General features: G+C 40.0%; 7 protein-coding genes across 14 annotated transcripts; 4 read left to right on the top strand and 3 right to left on the bottom strand.

The window, feature by feature from the left end:
* Window positions 1–1,166: 1,166 nt before the first annotated feature.
* Window positions 1,167–2,959, top strand: LOC129601026 (uncharacterized). 2 transcript variants are annotated; one of them, XM_055499734.1, is made up of 3 exons: window positions 1,167–1,437; window positions 1,506–1,665; window positions 2,140–2,959. In XM_055499734.1, the coding sequence occupies exons 2-3, from the start codon at window positions 1,554–1,556 to the stop codon at window positions 2,670–2,672; spliced, it is 645 nt and encodes a 214-aa protein (XP_055355709.1). In that variant the 5' UTR covers window positions 1,167–1,437; window positions 1,506–1,553; the 3' UTR covers window positions 2,673–2,959. The 2 variants fall into 2 exon arrangements, with proteins under 2 accessions (XP_055355709.1, XP_055355703.1); XM_055499728.1 differs by having other exon boundaries at window positions 1,167–1,665.
* On the bottom strand, window positions 2,884–5,571 carry LOC129601011 (target of EGR1 protein 1-like). 2 transcript variants are annotated; one of them, XM_055499717.1, is made up of 6 exons: window positions 5,422–5,571; window positions 5,205–5,249; window positions 4,759–5,079; window positions 4,598–4,695; window positions 3,962–4,377; window positions 2,884–3,557 (listed from the first exon to the last, which is right to left on the bottom strand). In XM_055499717.1, exons 3-6 carry the CDS (start codon window positions 5,032–5,034, stop codon window positions 2,998–3,000), a joined length of 1,350 nt encoding a protein of 449 aa, XP_055355692.1. In that variant the 5' UTR covers window positions 5,035–5,079; window positions 5,205–5,249; window positions 5,422–5,571; the 3' UTR covers window positions 2,884–2,997. The 2 variants fall into 2 exon arrangements, with proteins under 2 accessions (XP_055355692.1, XP_055355684.1); XM_055499709.1 differs by having other exon boundaries at window positions 5,205–5,565.
* Window positions 5,572–5,731: 160 nt separating this feature from the next.
* On the top strand, window positions 5,732–8,257 carry LOC129599307 (cilia- and flagella-associated protein 20-like). 2 transcript variants are annotated; one of them, XM_055497521.1, is made up of 7 exons: window positions 5,743–5,818; window positions 5,878–5,970; window positions 6,328–6,446; window positions 6,575–6,657; window positions 7,167–7,278; window positions 7,493–7,681; window positions 7,855–8,255. In XM_055497521.1, the coding sequence occupies exons 3-7, from the start codon at window positions 6,363–6,365 to the stop codon at window positions 7,999–8,001; spliced, it is 615 nt and encodes a 204-aa protein (XP_055353496.1). In that variant the 5' UTR covers window positions 5,743–5,818; window positions 5,878–5,970; window positions 6,328–6,362; the 3' UTR covers window positions 8,002–8,255. The 2 variants fall into 2 exon arrangements, with proteins under 2 accessions (XP_055353504.1, XP_055353496.1); XM_055497529.1 differs by having other exon boundaries at window positions 5,732–5,950; window positions 6,319–6,446; window positions 7,855–8,257.
* Window positions 8,041–14,069, bottom strand: LOC129599268 (DNA ligase 4-like). 4 transcript variants are annotated; one of them, XM_055497470.1, is made up of 15 exons: window positions 13,969–14,069; window positions 13,385–13,860; window positions 12,960–13,113; window positions 11,713–11,888; window positions 11,412–11,642; window positions 11,204–11,317; window positions 10,980–11,090; window positions 10,661–10,767; window positions 10,136–10,583; window positions 9,960–10,054; window positions 9,275–9,712; window positions 9,071–9,209; window positions 8,874–8,977; window positions 8,655–8,783; window positions 8,041–8,518 (listed from the first exon to the last, which is right to left on the bottom strand). In XM_055497470.1, exons 2-15 carry the CDS (start codon window positions 13,754–13,756, stop codon window positions 8,299–8,301), a joined length of 2,838 nt encoding a protein of 945 aa, XP_055353445.1. In that variant the 5' UTR covers window positions 13,757–13,860; window positions 13,969–14,069; the 3' UTR covers window positions 8,041–8,298. The 4 variants fall into 4 exon arrangements, with proteins under 4 accessions (XP_055353445.1, XP_055353455.1, XP_055353436.1 ...); XM_055497480.1 differs by having other exon boundaries at window positions 13,385–13,879; window positions 13,969–14,008; XM_055497461.1 differs by having other exon boundaries at window positions 13,385–14,019.
* Window positions 14,070–14,158: 89 nt separating this feature from the next.
* On the top strand, window positions 14,159–15,654 carry LOC129599295 (E3 ubiquitin-protein ligase RNF25-like). The gene has a single exon (XM_055497511.1). It carries the CDS (start codon window positions 14,444–14,446, stop codon window positions 15,290–15,292), a length of 849 nt encoding a protein of 282 aa, XP_055353486.1. The 5' UTR covers window positions 14,159–14,443; the 3' UTR covers window positions 15,293–15,654.
* On the bottom strand, window positions 15,502–17,660 carry LOC129599286 (m7GpppX diphosphatase-like). The gene is made up of 4 exons (XM_055497501.1): window positions 17,017–17,660; window positions 16,603–16,751; window positions 16,254–16,478; window positions 15,502–16,171 (listed from the first exon to the last, which is right to left on the bottom strand). The coding sequence occupies exons 1-4, from the start codon at window positions 17,459–17,461 to the stop codon at window positions 15,881–15,883; spliced, it is 1,110 nt and encodes a 369-aa protein (XP_055353476.1). The 5' UTR covers window positions 17,462–17,660; the 3' UTR covers window positions 15,502–15,880.
* Window positions 17,661–17,773: 113 nt separating this feature from the next.
* On the top strand, window positions 17,774–19,703 carry LOC129602747 (uncharacterized). 2 transcript variants are annotated; one of them, XM_055501883.1, is made up of 6 exons: window positions 17,774–17,997; window positions 18,060–18,258; window positions 18,639–18,697; window positions 18,780–18,839; window positions 18,941–18,995; window positions 19,172–19,703. In XM_055501883.1, exons 2-6 carry the CDS (start codon window positions 18,138–18,140, stop codon window positions 19,246–19,248), a joined length of 372 nt encoding a protein of 123 aa, XP_055357858.1. In that variant the 5' UTR covers window positions 17,774–17,997; window positions 18,060–18,137; the 3' UTR covers window positions 19,249–19,703. The 2 variants fall into 2 exon arrangements, with proteins under 2 accessions (XP_055357858.1, XP_055357857.1); XM_055501882.1 differs by having other exon boundaries at window positions 18,114–18,258.
* Window positions 19,704–20,450: the final 747 nt, after the last annotated feature.

Raw genomic sequence — 20,450 nt, forward strand, 5'->3', positions numbered from 1 at the left:
AATTATTGTGGTGGAGCGATGTGTCAGCTGTACATGTAACTGACTCCAGCAACCAGAACACAAAAGAAAAACAGGAAACCTTGGTATTTGAGGTATACCTAGATCAATTTTTTTCGTTTTCTAGAAGTAATCATAATGTTCGTAGATGACTGGGTAAGGCATCATTTGCATCTAGCATGACAGTTGAATTTATAAACGGCCTTTTTGGCTCAGTTAAGACAGGGTCACAGGGACTTGCAGTTCCTCTACAATTTCATATTAGTTTATAACATTTCCAAAAGTTACATATGAGTATACTCTAATTAAGCAAGCTTTGTGGCGGGATAAATGTTGAAAGAAAATCAATTACAATTCAGCTATTTTGCAGGTGAGACATACTGGAGATCCTCAACATTCAAGAAGCAGACCAGATCTGGCCGGTAGAAAGGTTCTTTGTGATATTGACTGCGTGATCGTCTGACTTTGACTTCGACATTTTTTGTTATAAAATGAGTGCTTGTTAAAATATCCTGCTGGTCAGGGGAAGTTAATAATATCATAACGTTAAATATTAATGTCACAATCACAAGCTCACTATTTTTTGCATTTTGGCAATAAAATTTGTCCGCACGCAATCCCAAGTCAATCATGGGAAGTGACCATAATATGTCGTATGCATTCAAGCTCACGCAGAAACTTCGAAAGAAGGGTTGTTGTTTTACTGTAAACCAGTATTTCGTACGTCCTCTTTTACTCGCAAATTATTTCCTAAGACTGTAAAGTTGTCGACTAACGGTGAAACTTAAAAAAACTGAAAAACAAGCAATATTTGAACAATATTATGTACATTATGCTAGTGACCAGTATACGTACATATAACGCCAATAACGGTGCACACATACGGATTTTGTGATACAATAAGTGTAAGATACCACATAATTAATACCGGCATCTAATATTATATAAGAGTCGAGATGTTTTACTATAACAATTAGGGCTATTAACGTAATCACTTGAACAAATTTGTAGTTGTTAATGTTGTTTGACAAGGAATCAGTATTATTGGCAGGTTCTGCTGAACTTATTTTTGGTGTGGCTGTTTCCTAGACACCTGCATCCATTCTGATTTGTGATACATGTATAGATATTTTGCGCGAACTTTAGCATATTTAATACAGCATCAGCAGCGTAACTGGGTATTTACATAGCCATGGTATCAGCATCTTTGCTATTTTTTGGATTTCCTGTAAACTGTAAATTTAAGTTTCTTGTAAAATTAAGTCAGTCATATCACCGGAACTCTTCACGCACCCCCACTTTTATGCATCATAAATTAATTTTAGCAGAGGATCCAATTACGTTGGTGTCGTAATCGTATAAAATGGGTCTACGTTGATGACGTACTGTAGTAAAAGTGCGCCACAAACACGGCGGGACTCTTGTAGCTTGACACCACTGGTACGCGATTAGCCATCAAACCAATAATTCACATAGAAAAACAACTATTGCGTATTGTCTGCCACTAGTTTCCTCGACTAAACCCTTCCTGGAGCTATTTTGATTAGAAAGGAGTAATGGCATTTGCTCCGCCTAGGCAAAGCGAAACAGCTGGCACGAAGGTTGAATCCGATACAATCAAAGGATCAACAGAAACATCTTTTCCGCCCTTTAGCAGTAGTTCGAAAGGTAAACCGCCACAATTACGCTTGGATACCTTTGTGTAAATTGTGTATGCGTCACAAATTGGTTAATAACGCAGAACATTTCTCTGTACTAGTTGCGTATGGGAAAGAACTGCGAGTGCATTTGCTCTTGAATTTGATTCTTTCAGAGTAAATGGTCTTCCAAGTGTATGATATTCCGCGTACATATTGCTCTGTTGCATTTAGTTGCCATCGATGATTGTCGATCATTAAAGTATATGATAGGTATATTGTTTCGAAATTCGAAACATAACTGCATTAAATATGGACTATCTCTCGCTTAGTTTTCACATAATTAATTTGGAATTTCATACTTTTAATTCACGAAATGTCACGATAGCTTTTCTTTTATTTCTGACAGTGGCATATACTGCATACGAGTACTTACCGTTTTATATATGTATTACAGTATTTTTTATATACAGTATTACAATAACTGTAAACTTTGTACTTGCAGACCATATGCGCAATTTGAGCTTGAGCGAGGGTGACCTTTCGTCTGCGCAGAACGATATGGATGAGCAGATGGCGTACACGTACATGCTATTAAGAATGACCAGCGACAGCGAGCACACGGATGAACTGCTCTACAAGTATCTTAACAATTTTACGTCGTTGACGGGAATTCAACTGCCGGCTTTTATGGTGCGCGCCCTATTTGAAGTCCAGATAATTTCCCATGAAACCAACAGCAGTATCTTTGCCCAGTTTATGGATAGTATGATCCACAAGATGAACAACATCAGTATCAGAAATAACCCTGCCAAATTTTATGCTGTTCTGGGAAAGAATTTATGTCATCTGGGCACAGTCATGCGCACTATGAGTGCCATATTAGCCGATCAGGAGTCCGAGGGAGATGCCAGAGTATCGATGACGACGGCAGGTGCTTCGGGAAAGTTATCATCGGAAGAGAGCGATGATGAATTGTATTCTGCCTTACAAATACCGGATACAAACCCCGGTTGTTCCGGAAAGCAATGTCAATAACCATAAACGGCAGTGGCAAAACGCTGCGAATTGTGATAGCTCATAGAACACTGTTAGGTTCTTTACCAACATCATTCTCATGATTCTTTACTATGTTTAAAATGCTTCGGACAAATCCAGTCGGACAGGCACTCGATCTTGGTGGCACTGCGGTGTATGTAAATATCGATTTTGCTCATATCCAATTTAATGCCGTTTGTTTTTTCTGACACCTTTGCTCTTTGGACTTATTATGACCTTTATTCATAATGTTATTACAGCAAATCAGACTTGTAACAAAAATCACAACAGAATCGGTGAATTACGAAAAAGGGATATAACAATACTACTGCCGATTGCGGCATTCAAGTATCTTGCGGAAATGCGCAGCACTGCATTGTACGTGTTCACTTTTTCGGAAGACAAAGGGTTCACTTTTCCCTGTGACATGTACCCGATCGACAAATCCCTCGGGGTGTGTGAATACTACGCGGCGAGCTTTTTCACTCCGTCCTAACTGGGCCATGCAAGTAGCAAAAACATATCCCGTCATGAAGGCATCGAATCCGGCACTATGCAAGCCGAAATCCAGGTTATAGCTCTTCCTGTTATCAATACTGAAATGGTCCGTTCCGAGACGCTGAGCCACTGGGAAGTTATCCGCAGGACGAGGAGGTGCTAGTCTGGGACGCAGGGCATGCGGGAAGAGTGATCCTTCACTGGCTTTTTTCAACGGAACGGATTCAAGAGTGACAGCATCAGTCTTCCGCTTCCCAGCTGTGGCGACATCATTAACAGTTGTTGTCATTTCCCGTGGATCAGACATTGGAAACACTGGAAACATTCGCTGTACATCGTTCGGAGGACGAGAGACCGCATTTTCCGCAGGACCATTTCTGCAAACATCTACAAACAACTGCCGACAATGAAATACAAAATGTAGAACTAACTTTTGCTTGAACTGCAATATCCGTAAGCCGATTATATGATACGGTACGATTACACACGGTTCCAGTCTTCTAAACACGGTACTACTTTCACTTGTGTAAACAGCCAATCGTAAACGACCAAAAAATATTGAAATATAAAGAGTTTATGAGTTCAAAACCGTTAAAAAAACTGCGTTTTGATAGGAGCAGTGCAATTGATCTGCTCAACATCTTCTATCCAGATCTCATAATCTTCTTGATTAATTAAATACAAGTAATAGCGTTCGCTGTCCCTAAAATTCTCACACCATTTAACCGGAATTTAAAATTATAGTACAGAAAAACGGAACTGGAGGAAGAGATACAACTGCTATGTCTTACCTTCTTCAACATCCAGCACTAAATCCATCTGATGGAGATCTGCCGGATGCAGGCACGTTCCCTGCTTAAATGCGTTGCAAAAGCCGAAGTTGTACATTAATTCGCATACATCTTTCCCCACAATCGGTTTCACACCACCAAGATTTCCAGATTGAGTATTCTGGTAGAAAATAGGGATTTCCATCACGGCATTGATTGTTGATGGATGTACATGTCGAATGCGAAGAGCAGGCTTGCCAATATCGGCCGATGCAGCATTAAGTCGTTGAGCTTTCTTGAAGCAATATTCCAAACTATGCATTCGCCATTTCAGGACACTTCGACAGATCCACTTCGTATCGAACAGTCTGCCCTGGAAAACATCGGCAACATCCGCGGCGAAGATTTCACAAGTTTTCGGCAAAGGATTCCAGAAGCTAGAAAATAACAACCATCGAAAGGCAGCGAACGAATGTTAAGAAACATTCGTTTTCTTTATTCAGGAAAATTAAGTTTAGCTAAGTTAAGTTAAGAAACTTAACTCTGTAATTAATTCATCAACTATTATAAGCGCCGGTCAAGCGTCCTGCGTTCTCAGTTTGCCTAATATGACTGTCACATGTGATGTAAAACGTACAATTTAGAAAAATACCTCACCTGTGGTAGAAGTACGCCAGATCCGCTAGTCCATTATGAAAAACAACTTCCGCTTTACTAAGTAGCAACACCGTGGTCAGTTCGTCCACAAACCGCTCCTACAGACAGCCAAAGCCTTTGCCAAAGCAACACACGATGCTAGAAGATTTTGTCGTGCTTACATTGTTCTCCTTCATACCGTATTCAATGCCATACTGTGCCCAACGATTCAGATCAAAACCATGAGCAACCAGGAAGCTGCGCGCTGATCCATCCATGTCGAACTCCCCGCCAGGAAAAAGCAGGATGTTATAAGTTGTGCATGCAAACTGCAGCGGATCACAGCATTCCGGATAGGGTTTAACGTACTCCGCGACAGATTTGAAACACGAAATGCCCAGACTGATGGTGCGCCGTGTCAGCACAGCGTCACGCATTTTGCTGTAGTATTCCGGCATCTGCAGCCTGCCACGGCCCGCAGTATTCCCTAACCCGGATAATTCCTAACCAAGCACAACAACTTCTTTCTTTATGGACATTTACGTAACCGTCGATGAACACGTCGATCTAAATCCAGCTGCAAGTTAGGAATAACTGTGTATAAACAAGATAACCGAGTGCAGCATACCTGATCAACAGCGACAAAGTCCGCTGTTGCAACATCGTTCAGGATCTGAGGAGATAAACAAGCGAGATTGGTAGAGCTCACGTCTATAACGATCACTGATGGAAATAATTCCATAATGAAAGTGATGGAAATACTGTAGTTCAAAAGTTACTTCAAAAAGCTACGAGCAACAACAGAGTTCACATTACCGTAAGTTACCCCTTTACGAGGTACTTACAATTTATGATCTGTCGAGATTGGTAGAATAATTGGGGCTTGCGCTAACCTAACCATAAGACTTAGTATATTCGGAAGCGATTTAATACAATAAAATTAACAATAAATTTCAGATTTCGCAATCGCATTGGGACTTCCTGCTAGAGTAGGAAGAGCACATCTTTCAATCAACCAATACGCAAAACTCCGCGATGACGTAACAGGCAAGTACGGCATAGTGATTGGTGGTAGCCAACTAGCGGGCGGGTAAGCTCAACCCCTCCGTATGCTGTCAGCCTTGTTTAGCAACAACGCCAGGAACGGTCTGAGTAAAAAAATATTTAAGTGCAGACTTAGCGTAATTCAATTCCTCTCTCCCAGTTTGATTAACTTTTCGGACTCTGGATGCCCCTCAATTGGTGAAATACTATAGTACCTATTGTGTAATTTGATTGATAATCTTCTGCTCTACTTAAAGCCGACAGGGTCGCCGTCGATAGCACTGATCCCCCTTAGTTTTCCTGTTCAGATTTTGGGCTCTCACAGTCTCACTGGCGGCCACTGCGTCGATGTAAGTAATCTACAAGTCAGCTGTTAGCGGCCTAGCCGTACGTAAGAAAACATATCTGTAGAAGTGAATTGTTTACCCCTAAGGTGTGCCCAGCGTATATGTGTTATAATATAAGCTATAATATAATCTATATAATCTATAATATAAACTCGCTGGTGTGCCTATTGCGTAACAGAGCGTTTAATTATTTTTTCGCTTGGAACATGTTATCCGACTAGGTTCACAAGTGACGAAATTTATTTTCCTTGGCCTTGGGCCCTTATGCGAGTTTATTGTTCACCTGCCGCATTGGGTTATACCCTTGCGGCGTTACGCAGTTAACTCCTCATATCTTGGTTCACAAATTACACTTTGCAGAAATCCTGAGCGAGCTCACATAGTTGCTTTCTGAAATGTTCCGGAACACGTTTCAAAGTGGATTTTTATCCGTGTTTTACAGTCTCGGGAGTAAACCTCTACAGTTATGGTCAAAACAGGTGAACTTGTGAACGAAAAAACGTTGTGACCATGGAATTCCATTAACATACCGTAGTGCAGAATACAAGTAAAGATTAACATACGATTAGCGACAAAATACCGGTAACAGTTTAAGTTATTTTCGCAGGCTCTAAATGGAGGGCATATTAAACGAATAACTGATGAAGATGTGCAAAGTTTGGTCTTGGAACTAGCCAGCCCAAATGTCAGGTATACACGAATTGTAATAAGCGACTTCCGCTACCAGTTAAAATGTTCATACGTCAACTTCATAGTGATAGAATGCTGCATAAATGACATAAATTAGCAATAATAATATAACAAAGGAATGTAATACTATTTTAGAAAACTGGAAGTGTCTGTTTTGTGAGTACAATTTTGGCAGATACTGTAAGTGTTTTAGCAGCTCTCTGTGGCAAAAAGCTTTTAAAAATGTACTGTATTCAAAGAAAATGTGTTGCTAGAATCAGCTGGGCGTGGTAGTTGCTGGAATCAGGTGGCGTGGTAATTGATTGATTCGATTCCGTAGTTTTCATTGTGTCATTTGTACAAACAGGGTTTCGTCCTACATATCGCGAATAATGTTATCGTACTGTTGACTTGTGATAGTATTGCAAAAACGTCGCCAAATTTTTTAAAGTGCAAGCTGTTTTATTTCCGAAATGATAGTTGTTTTTTCTTGAGTTGGCGCGTTCGGACTGAATCTTATCTTTTCGTAGTACTTGCTGGATTGCGTGCCCGGCTGACGATAAAAAAAGTTTGGGAATAAAGTTGCCCTTTCTGGTGATGATCGTGAAAAATCTGGAAAAATATTTCACTTTCGAAATTCAGGTGGGCTTCTAAGTTAGAGATTGAGATGACGTGTTTGGCTTTGTTATATGATTGATGTTTTCGTTATTAATTTCGACTATTTCGTACTGTATTCTTTTTGCCTGTGTACTCTGTAGTTTTATAGTCTATTTTACTGATTAACTGGGAGTTTATATTTTTTCGGGAAGTACTAGCGGAATGTGAACATCTGTTTTTAATTGAACCATTTGCTCAGATAATTGACGACAAGGGGATCCGTCGACGTTTCCGCGCCAGTAATTTTCAAGTTGAAGCACGCGTCAAACCCTTCATCTGCACAATGCCCATGCGCCTGGATGATGGCTGGAATCAAGTCCAATTTAATTTGGCTGATTTTGTCCGTCGAGCATATGGAACAAATTATGTGGAAACCATTCGGATTACGGTAAACCATATTCGCTGAAGCTGTCTGTGCCTCGACAGTCCTTGTCCTTATTCATTCCATATTTATTCTTTTATCACTCCGCCTTTGGCTAGCCCGTTGATCTTTCATTGATCGTCCAGGGTAGACGGATTAGGGCTAACGTGTTCATTAAAAGCAATGAAGCTATTTTTCAGGTGCACGCCAACTGCCGTCTGCGTAGGATTTATTTCGCCGATCGATTGTACTCGGAAGATGAAGTACCGCATGAGTTCAAGCTGTTTCTGCCGATTAAGGACGACGACAGCAAAGAGGACGCACAGGAAGGAGCGCAGATCTCGTAGAAAAATAAGTCATTATTTCCGGCCATTATTTTTATCAGTGTTTTGGCTTCGCCGAGCTCAGATTTATGATCTCATTGCTTTCTAGTTTAACTGCGTTGTGTTCGCATGCTGTCCATAGAGCTATGTTAGAAGACAACGAACTGTGCGGAACAAACTCGTTTTTGCAGATTCATAAATGTAGAAATAAAATATTCAGATTAGCTCAAAATTCTAACTAATATGTATTTACAGTGAAAACGTTCGAACAGAAACCAATAAATACAGAGTACACTATAAATTCAAAAAGCCGGGAAAAGCTTAAACCACGGGAATAACTGGTGCAACAGGATCACTTAAACAATCAAATACAGAAATCACAGAAGGTATTATCTTTTTGGTAAATGCCTCATGAGGATAGTATTCGCGCTCATCCAGTAAGCGGAGCTCACTAATGCAGTCGATCACCCAAGTCCATGCCACAACACGAATCTTGCTTTTATGGCAAGTTGTCTTCAGTGCGTCAACATCATCCGAATTCCTGCAATAATAATAAACTTGTCCTGTACAAAACAAATACCTAATCATAAGTCTGACATTAACTGTAAACACAATCAAACCAGATGCTGTATTGTTCACCAAATCGAGCGCATAGTTACAAAACATGTTAAACATACACATCCCGTTGGACCACAACATGACTTGGTTGTTCTTCCATATTTAACTTGACCAAGCCACCGAAGTGCTTGATTGCGTCCGCCACAACTTCTAGCATGATTGAAGACTGCCGGTTGAGTACGAAAAAACTACAGAAAAATTAAATTAGTCCAAAACTTACAACACAACAATATGGAACTGTTCAGCGCGCCAAATCCACACAAAGCTAAACCAATTACCTCAACCCACGAAACAAGATCAGTTCATTAGCCCAGAAAATGCTGCAGAACTTCTCCATTACGAAATCATCGAGCTTATCCTTCGAAATGGTTTCGGCCAGCAACTGCAGCGGTAAAACTCATCATAAAAGTATGGTTTGTAGAGAGATAAACGCTACCCGTTAATAATAAAGGTTAGCAAAAACTTCATCGCATACTTTAGCATCCATTTTGCTAAACAACCTCTCGACTTCGTCAACATCAACATCTTCCGTAAAACTGTCGTCATTTTCATCATACGACCTCTTCACAACCATAGACGTTCTTGGCTTACTGTACAGTAGGTCATCGGGATGCCTAAAATGGTACAAGATAGTTCAAAAAGCTTTTTCGAAGACAAATTTTTCAAGGCCGTAAATTACCATGGTAGTATACTTCCGGATGCAATACACCGTTCAATCCAAGTCGGTCGAACGATATCTAATGGATCACGTATCACCATGTTTCGCACTTTTGTGCAGACCTTTGTGCTGATTACACAGAAAGTAGTATTTGATCGATGCAGCGTACATGTTCCTCCATTCTCCAAGATCAGACGCTGGATCCGTTCCTTCTCACCGGTATCATCTCCGGTAGTCACGCAAAACTCCTTACCCATGAATAAACCGGATTTTATGGTTAAATCCTTCGGAGTAACAAACCATTCGTGGACGGGCAGCCGCGATCCTTCTGACGATCTTCGAAAAGAGAATGAACGTGCTGGATGTCGCAGGTCATCTACATTAACGTTTACAGCGCCCAATCGCCTGTTTCTTTCCCGATCAATGCGGTTTATATCTGATAATGTTGTGGTATCAGACCTGCAACATGCATGGTTTATTATTATCGCTAATTTTCGCATCTAGTAAACATTCGAAACTACGTCATCAGCACAACTGTACCATAAAATTCCAAAAATCAAATAAAAACCGCCTCACAGTGACATATAAAAATAGCATATGCGAACTGATTGAAAATCTGACAATCAATCAGGCTGAGCCATTACTGGAATATCAAGGGGATATATTTTCGAAACATCAATTTCTAAATTAGTCAATAATGCAGTACCAGTTCTTATCGGATCGAATTTGTACCACACGAGGAAATCGTAGGGCAAAACCAGCACCAAAACCATCATTCCGAATAAGTTGTGACGCTCGCACCTACATCAACCAGACAGAAGTAAATTACCAGTGCATGTTTCACATTTCGAACAAATATTCATTTCCTCTATCCCTGTTTACCTGCACGACAGCCGATACATTTGGATGTACCCAGTAATCTGGCCTACAAGCTTCTCGGCTACCCAGCACAATAAAATCTGGTTGGGAATGATTATCCCATGGCCGCAAATGTGGAATTAATTTCAATACCAACGATTCCAGTTCTGTTCTTTTGAATCCAACGGCAATATTGCAAATGGAGAAGAAGCGTTTTGGTTGCTCATCCGCTCCGCCGTTGTTGGCATCAATCACACCCAATAGAAAATTCCCGGCAACCGAATTTCCGTGTCCTCGGTACGCTCCAATAATGAGTAAGTCCAATTGTTCACACAAACTTCCAACAAATTCTGGCTTCAATTTCCACCAATAGGGCGACTGAATTTTGGGTTGATAAACAGATCGCGGGTCTTTGATTATCAAACCTTCCTCTGTATTCGCGATCTCGTTAAGAAAATCCATGCATTCGTCGCTATGATAATATGTAGGAAAACACTTAGCCAGATAAAACAATAATTCGATATGAAGGACACAAATTTAAGCAATTACATGATGGAAAACTCCCGGCGAATTGAGTAGACTAAACGCCCTTCCTCCTCTGCAAACAGTCCTTTAAGTATTTCAACTCGGTCTCGCCATGGGCGATCCATCAAAACCTAGTTAACCAGTAAAATAATATTGCAAAAAATACTAAATCGTGGACTCATAGCTGCCTGAAAGTACTCGAAACTGACAGTACTCTTAACACTTATACCGTGAACCAGACGTACAAGTATCGACTGCAGAAACAAATTACATTATTACGCAAAAGCCCACCAGCCCGACCAAGTTGAACAGTATTGAGGTTATCCTAACCTAAAAAGGTTACCTGGCCGTTTAAGTGTAGGATATCAAAAGCGACGAAGCATAACTGGCATCCGGATGAACCCGTCAGTTTTTTCATCCAGTTAATATCTGCTTTAGACCCAAAACAACGTTTCTGTAACAAAAGAAGTACTTATCCGAACATGTAGACTGCAGAGCAGTTTACATGCTTTAAAATGTTACGTAGTCGACTGTAATGTTTTCGCCAAAGTGAACGCCCATGATTACCTTTGTATAGTACGGGCACAGCTCACCATCTATTATGAAACTTTCCGCATGTGGTCGAAAACAGTGCGCAATATACTGCAGCAGCGTCCCTTCGGTAGCAGTTTCTCCCAAAACCTAATGCCAAAATTTACAGTGTTTAACAATATTCTACAGAAGTGTATAAAAAAACGTCAGGCAGATCTACAAAAATTAGCGCATAAAAACTCACAGCAGTGTAATCATTTCCGGGTCTAGAAAAAAACCGGAATCGCTTGCCATCTTTATGGATCTGAAAACGTTCACCGTCGTATTTAATTTCCGCTATCAACGGAGTGATCCTGAGCGCAGCGTCGATTTTACTGAAGTCCCATAATTCTGCACGCATAGGCAGCAATGGCTCCATCAGCTGAACACCGTACTGCGGCTTTCGCACTTTGTTGTCACATAGTTTCTGACAAACCTGAAGCAACAATCACTGTTTTCTACTTAAACATGAAAGTAAGTAAAAGAATTAATTTTAATATACGTACAACCGAAAGTTTGGCGTGGGCTGCAAACATGTCTTTGGCATCCTTGTGAAAAAGGTCCATAATCACTTCGAAACTTATTCCCAGTTTTAGATCTCTGAGCAGAATGCGAATTAGCCATTCCAGTTCTTGCTTGTCGATTCGCTGCAGCAAAAATGTGAAGGTGCTCTGGTATTTCTCTAAACAACAAAGTACAAAAGGCTAACTAAAACTAATTTTCTGCTAACACAGAAGGAGTTACACTCGGAACAAAAAGTGCATAAATATTTGTCAAATCCAAAATCATTTGACATCATGCAACTAACCAGGGCACATAGGGGTCCTCCCCCTTCAAAAAAATCTGATTTTTTGCAGAAAGGTAGTAAACATATTTAGAACATCTAAAAAAATATTTTCAGCTGCTGTGATCAAAGTAGGCGTGGTCAAACGTAATTTAAAATCGTTTAATTAGTCAGTACTGCACATATGATAGTACATTAGGTTTTATCACCAGGGCCATGTCACCGGCTCCCGCCTCAAAAAGTTTTATTTTTGCAAGAAGACAGAGTGATCCTTTGGTATAAAAATATTTTCTTACGGGTCTGACTTGAGAAAGGGTCAGACTACTGATAACGAGCATTTGTGTCAACCTCTGACATTGCACGGTACAGATATGTACACCAATTATAATTATGGTATTCCCAAATCCCGATACGTAGTGCCGTATGTGTGCCGCTGAAATTTTAGTTTGACCACGCTCACTCAACTATGGCCGAAAAAAATATTTTTCTATCAAAGGATCACTCTGTCTTCTTGCAAAAATGAAATTTTTTGGAGGCGGCAGCCGGTGACATGGCCCTGGTGATAAAACCTAATGTACTTCATATGTGCAGTACCGACTAATTAAACGATTTTAAATTACGTTTGACCACGCCTACTTTGATCACAGCAGCTGAAAATATTTTTTTAAATGTCCTACATATTTTTACTACCTTTCTGCAAAAAATCAGATTTTTTTGAAGGGGGAGGACCCCTATGTGCCCTGGTAAGAGTAGTAAGTCAAGTGAGCAACTCGACGCTCGCGTTATAATAATATTTCTATGCAGATCCCAAATTTAGACCACCTGATATGTTTTTGCCGACCATGTACAACTAATTCATGCACATCAGTTTACACGATTAAAACCGTTAATGCAGCAGCAGCTTCAGTAATTTCCTGATGGTGCAATAAGCTCAATTGAAGCAAAAGCATAAATAAAATATTGACTTACCTTTGCGAGGAATTCCTATAAGGCTATTAGCCTCTGCAAGCGCATCCAGACAATTATTGATCTCCTCCACAGACAAATCCTTCTTTTTCGGTTTCACTAAATGCCGATCCAGCGCGTTTGCCGCAACGGCGGCATAGTCGCCTACATTTTCCCGCTAGATATATGTTCAAATAAGTAGAGATGAGGATTGAGGAGCATGAATCAAATTAGAAGTATCTACACACTCATCATATTGTGTATCGCATTCATGAAACACTCTCGTGCCAAAAATTCCAAGAAAGGTAAACATGAACACTGGCCTACAATATTTTTCTGCGATACCAAAATCTTACTCAAGATGCGGTAAATACTAAATGCAATGGTTTGCCAGCTTGAAAAAGTACTGAAGTACTGTACGTAAAATGCCCCGAATTTTTATAACTTACTTTGGAAATATGCCGTCGCCAAGCAGTCAGTGTCTGCGAAGTAGTACAATCACTACTCAAATTAAAAACAATCCGGAACCATTTGCTCAGTGTGAATTCTTGCAAGGAAAATGTGGGGCGCTCATCGTGTTTCGGCAGTAACAAGCGCAAGAAAGGGAAAAATGTATCGGATCCGTTAGAACTCGGAGCAACTCCGTAGATACACTCATAATTCTTTCTCCAAGTTTCCAGATACGAGTCAAAAACAGCTTTCCGACGATTACGTTGCGATGTTCCAGTAATGGCTCTTAAGGAGTGCAATAAGCAAACCAGCGTCTTGAACGGTGTTTTCGCTGCGATGGTAATGGTAGGCCCAAATGCTGAGGAGTCCATCCAATTCTGTACTTATAACGGCAGCAAGCTGCAGCTGTCCAGCTTTCGACAATAGCAATTATCACTGCACTTTTCTGTGTCCACAAGTTCTCCGAATTATTGATCTGAAATGAGAAATCAAACCTATCAGGCTTTCGTGCCTGTAGGCTTAAACCTTACACTTCAGCGCCCATCAGCTGTAAAAGACAGTTCAAACGTAGAAACCAACTCACCATGGCCAGGGAATACAAAATCTTTGAGTTTTGTAACTTTTGTTTTTTATATTTGGTAACTTTGGTAAATTGTAGTTTCGCCAAAATTTTAGAGTCCGCGCTTCTGCACTTTTAAATTTTCGCCAAAGGTGGCGGTTACGTGCTTTGTACGGATCATCCCACAAAATTTATTTATTAAAAGTTAGAAATATCAAATAACTACAGTAAAAATTTCAAACACATTTTATTATTAACAGTTACTAGATTTTCTCGATACAGTATTTTTATTAACCTAAAAGCCTAAAGGTTAATTAAAAACTGATTGCTAAAACGTTGATGTGTTAGAGGTAAAGATCAGACTTAGAAGTATAATTTGTATCAAATTATCCCCGGAGTCTTTGATTGTGCTGGGCTTGAACTTCAGTCTTGAGGATCTTCGGGGCAGTAGCAAACTGCTGTCAGCTTTGTAGAGACAAACAGATACTGTGGATTTGAGATGGACTCTTCGGCTGAGCATCGAATCTTGGAGGATGAATTGGTTCTCATGGAATCTGTGTATCCCGCTGAATTTGAATTTTTGTGGTCTTCCAATGTGGACGATCCCGTCAGATTCCATGCATTTACCATGGACATACATCCAAGCACTGCTGGTGATACTTCGTTGCAAAACATATCTGTGACGCTTCGGCTACTTCTTCCTGCTCATTATCCAGTCGAGTGTCCTGAAATTAGCTTCCATCGCCCAAGAGGATTGTCCGAGCTTCAGCTCGTCGCATTATCGCAGCATCTTGAGGCAGAAGCCAGCAAAAGAATTGGTGCGCCTATGATCTATGACCTGGTGGACATCGTGAAGGATTACTTAACGCAGACCAATTTCCCGACTGTAGAATGTCCGTTCTGCTTGTGTGATATTACGGAAGACGATAAATTTTATAAAACTCCTTGTTTTCACTATTATCACACTTATTGTTTAAACGGATACCTGAAATTTTTGCGGACAGAAAACAATATGGAATGTCTGAAAAATTGTATAGTTTGTCGAGAACCGCTGCCGAATGTTCTTGGTTGCGAGAGTAAGGAGAAGCCGTGCGTGCCCCGAAGCTTGCAAAACTCCCCGGAAAAATGTGCCTTGTCGGAGAAACTTATCAAAGACCGGTTGTGGCGTGAGGAGTTGTTTACAAAACAGCAAAATCAGAAGGGGATAATTGTTCCCGATAAGGATGCTGATTTTGTTATCACCTTGCAGCATACACCGGAAGTACTGCGGATGATCCAGGAATCCAGTCAAGGCGAGCCTAGTGAAAGTTCCGGTAGTATTTTCAGTGATTTAAAAATTTCGATCTGAATTTATGTCTGGCAATTTTCTGAAGATCGGATTCAATTTACCAGATTACATGCTCTTCCGCGTCAGCGCGTGAACGTGCAAAAATTCTTTTATTGACAGACAAACTGCAGTACGTGTATGCTTTAGTTTGAATTAGTATAAATGGAAAGAATAGTGTGTCGCTGACTCGCTGCCTGCAGAATTTAAAAGGCATCTGATTTTCTTGAATGGTAAGAATTTTTAATCGCCGAATTATTTTTCCACAGAGATAGAGATTATGCTTAATTATTTTTGTACAGAGACTTCTGCATTTGTGATTCAGAAGCAGACTAGCAGAGAAATGTAAAGTGTAAACCCGCCAATAAAATGAATAGATCATAAAATTCGATCACGGATACTTTATGGGTAATTCTACTGATCGTGCCGTGAAGTGGCCAGTGTCATAATTATAAAATTATAAATGGAAAGTACAGGGGTAGATTACTGTACTGTTACCGCGTTTTCGCGTAATTTCAGTGGATTAATTAACCAGAAAGTTTTTACTCCTCTTTTTCTGCACTTTCTCCTTTCGTTTTTACTCCTCTTTTTCTGCACTTTCTCCTTTCGTTTTTACTCCTCTTTTTCCTCCTTTTTTTCTGAGGCATTCTTATCGGCATAAATCTTGAAAAGCATGTCATTTCCGCCCACGAGAAAAGGAATGGTAGCTCGCTTGTAATATTCAGAACAAATCTCCAAATTCGATATCACGGTTGTCAGCATATGCGCTTTCTCCGCATTTTTTCCCGGCGCGTCATATTGAATATTGGTAAAATGGACATGTAGGTGGTAAAAGGTCGGTTGGTAGTGGAAAAATGCCCGTATACGGCTTGCTGGCAGTCCATACTTCTCACCTATCGCTTTCTATTTCGAAAAAAAAGACAACAATAAAATATCCTCACAAATTTGAAACATTTCTATACCACAAAAGCAGAACGAAAATTACCGTAGCTCCTGCATTTATATTCCGGAGCATCGGTAAATGCTCTCCTGTGAGTTCCCGAATAGAGTGGAGATCTCGCTTGTGCGGCAGAGCAATCAAATACAAAGTTTCAACGTTTTGTGCGTCCCATTTTAGATCTGGCAGCAAAATAAATCCATTCTCTTTATCAGGATCTTCGAAAACAATTCTTTCACTTTCCTTTTTGTGATCCAAAATATTGTCCACCCACTGCAAAAACGCAAAACAGTCTTTATCAAAACTAGTACTCCATAACCAGAGTAGAAAAAACAATTCAAATAAAATAGTTAGGCTTATTATCCCTGTTACTTGTAAGTAATAAGTTATAACTCACCTTTAAAGAAAACCTCTTCTCCTGAACTAACAGCGGCAGTGTAATGTTTCGGTAATCCTCTGCAGTTTCCTCAATGATGTGCATGTCATGTCTGGAGTACTTTTCAAGATGCTCTTCAGTTGCTGGATAAATCAGCGTAGTTTTTACCGCTAAAAAAAAGAGCAAAACATAACGATAATTCTTAACGCAAGCAAGCAAATGACGGCTTTTTGTTAGTGTATACTGTACACTGCTGATTCACTCCAAAATGGCAAAAAAACTGTTACCGTACTCGTTTACGGTTTACAATCCTAGAATAGCGTACACTGCACATTAACAAAACGCCTATCTCAGACTTCTCAGTACATGGATACACCTAAAAATTTGAAAAAAACATTTACAAAATATTCGGGCATGCTGCGCTTACTGACTTACAGTTAAACTCTCTCGAGAAGAACGTGCGATAATTGTGATAAATATCATTTTGAAAATCGAGAATTCCTTGCGGTGAACTCGCAAAAATTTCATCCAGGTTATCGAGACCGAACGCATCCTTCTCCAAGATTGCCACAGCATGTTTGTCATCCTCGAAAGTTCCATGGACGAAAATTACTTTGCGAGAAGCATCAGCTTTCAGCAACTTAACCACCTTGAAATTCTTGAAGATGTCTTGCTCCTTGGAATGTGATCCGTTCAGTACTTCCAACTTTTCTGTGGAACTGGACGTGTCAGGTAAGTTTTCGCTTCCATTCGGTGAGTCCGTACGAAGTTTCTTCCGTTTCGGAGAAGATTCGTCAGCGTCTTCGCTTTGGGTGCTAGTGTCTTGTTGGGAATGGCTTAAATCAGAAGGACGACCATCACTAGCATGACTGGCGTCCATAATAATTACGGATCTGCTGCCAGGCACCAGCAGTGGATTGTGGCGGTTTCCCGTTTCCCTTTCCGGTCCTGGCTGTTTGCATCAAATTTTAATTCGTTTTCAAAATAGAGATAGAGCGTATCTCAACATCAGAAAGTTAAAAACAGCTCTGCTAAAAGGAAAAGGTTTTCCCTCTGCGGCTTTTTCTCAAATTTTCTGTTTTGAATCGCGAACACAAAAAACACACTTCGAGTGCTTACTTAGTTTCCAAACCCGTTAACGGTTAAACCGCACGCCGAGTGGGGTTGGCGCTGTCAGAAAGGATGGTGACGATGGTCCACTTCCCGTCCAGCAAACGATAAGAATAAGATGAGACGTGGAACAGGAAGAGCAGACTTTACTTACAAATGTTAAGGGTTACTTATTTTTCTTTTTCGGTGTTTATTTGCTCTTCGATACTTATTTGATTAACTGTTGAATATCCTCGAAAGGGTTTTCTTCGGACTCTTCTGTTCTTCTGAAGTTTTATGTTTTTCTTTCCTGTTGCAGCGTTGATCGTAAGTACAGTATTAAACTTTCCTGTTTAATCGTAACTTATAATAAGTTTGCTCATTTACAGACCGTTTAGGTGCACGATTGCTTAATTCAGTTGCATTGCATTTCCGGCACTCAGGCACTGGACGAATACAGTCCCATCATGCCAAAAGAGTCTAGCACTCATAATGTAGATATCAGCAGCGGACGGTCCGAGCCTTGCAGTACTTCTGCTAGCAATTCGGAAAAAGTTGGAGGTGAAGAGAAACAGGCAAAAGTTCCCGGTGAGATAGAATGTCCAGCAATCTCTGAGCATTTCTAGTGCTTGTTTATAGTTAATTTTGGCTGTTTACAATAATTTTGTTGGCGTTTAGTGCTGTTAATAGTTTAACACTGTCACTTTTAAAACGCGATTTACCTCTGTGTAGTCCAGTGTTTGCTGTGATTTGTAAGTGATAATGATACTCATTTACTACTAGTGAATGAGGATTTTTAAAGAAATGATGTGAGCAAAAGATCTGGTAAATTACTAGACCTAATTTTGCTCACGTTATTTCTTCATTAAACTTATTTTTGTAGCACATGGTACGGATTACTTTCTGATTTGCCCACACAGTAAAATACTGTTCTGAAATGTGAGAAAATAAGATTCAAGTTTTTTCAGCTTTTGGGAAGGAATGCATACTTTCGCCTGAGTTGGCGGCCTTCTTGGGAAAAGAACGGGTATATTTCTTTTTAGATCATATCTTGTTCAGTCTGCTGAATAACATTCGCTCGAATTTGTATTGCTTAATCATATTTGCAGATGAGTCGCTCTGAAGTGGTTTCGGCGATGTGGAAAACTATTCGCGAGCGTGGGCTTATTGTAAGATTTTTTACTGTGATTCCTTAAAGTACAGTGTTTACCCTTTACTGCATCTGCTTATCAAGTACACGTGAATAAGGTTTTTGTTTCAAATTTTCTAGGATCCAAATCAAAAGCAGTACGCCGTATGCGATGAACAGTTGTTCAAGGTTATAGGTACGTACGGATTGTCACGTACGGGGATCTACCTATTTTTATATATCGCTAGGATTACGGATAATTTACCGAAAATTGTTACAATATTTGAGAACGATTACTCAACCGGACAACACTTGCAGCTTTTATTTATTTTTTTTTAAAGTCAGTTTAGCACGTTCGAGGTGTTTTTGTAGGTCGAAAACGTTTCAAAGTTTTTGGGATGATGAAGTTCTTGAAAGGACACATCCAAGATCCAAATAAGAAAAAATGAAGCTGGTAAATGAAGAAATGCCTTAAAAAAATGAAGAAATGCCTGGAAGTTCGACTTTCTCTTTTGTTTCCGGGAAAGGACCTGTCATTTCTGTTGGGCGTTTGGTGGTTGAATGACGGAACTCCACTTGCTGTCGCACAATTGTTTTTAATTTGTTACCGTATTCTTGTGTTCTGATATCACAGAAATTCTTTTTATTGCTGCTATTGTGGCCCTGTTGAGAATGCATCTGCCGTTTACATATTACGGTTATTTCTGGTCCAAAAGCAGGTGGACACTGGGCAGCTTGAATATAATCAGTTTATTGCAAAGAATAATTTACAGCCTTTTGTTAGTTGCTTTTCGTTCTTGAACTTGTATCTAATTGTGAGTTTTAGAGCAGTTCTTTGTGAGGTTGTGAACTTGTGAGGCGACTCGTTAGTTAGTTAGTATGCATTGTATGCATTAGTATGTTAGTAGTGTTAATTCGTTTTGTTATTAAATTTATTTCGTTTTTCTTCATTCAATTATTCCTCTCTAGCTCGACAATTTTGTACCAGCACACAACATAAAATGAAAACGGCACAGGAAATTCTAACAAGTTAGTTAAAGAGTGCAGAACAATTTCTAACTCATAGTACTAAATTTTCTGCTCACACTTCAGATTGTATAGTGCGCGTGTACCGTCATTAATTTTGAAGTCTGTCCACATGTACGAGTATACCATCGTCTTGACCATCGCTCGCACCGTACGTGCTGCACGCTTTCGTTTAGACTTATTAAACTCATCATTTGCTTATGTGATTATCAAATATGCGGCGTTTCCGACGGAAATTTACCAGCACCCACCCGATCACCCTTGCTCTCCGACTATGACCACCAGAAAAGTAGAGGAGAGCAGGCGATCTTTTACCTTATTGCAGTTTTCGTTGCACAAGTTTTGTTAACTTTTTAAAAAAGAATAGGTTATGCGTGCCTTTTCCCCTAATTTGTAACAGGGGTTTTTGCCGCATAACAGCAAACGGAACTCAATAAAGGTTGTTATATGTATAGATATTACACGTTTTTGTGCGACTAGTAGGAGAGATCCAAAAATGTGGTTGTTGCTGATTGCAGTGAACCTAATATGAAACAGAGCAATGGAATAACTAAAAGCGAAAAGTCATAAATCAGGCTTGCTTTGGTAGCTTGGATTTGCGCAACTTAACATACGCATCTACGTC

This window comes from Paramacrobiotus metropolitanus, unplaced genomic scaffold (assembly GCF_019649055.1).
Source record: "Paramacrobiotus metropolitanus isolate TYO unplaced genomic scaffold, Prichtersi_v1.0 Parri_scaffold0000004, whole genome shotgun sequence".
NCBI classification, from domain to species: Eukaryota; Metazoa; Tardigrada; class Eutardigrada; order Parachela; family Macrobiotidae; genus Paramacrobiotus; species Paramacrobiotus metropolitanus.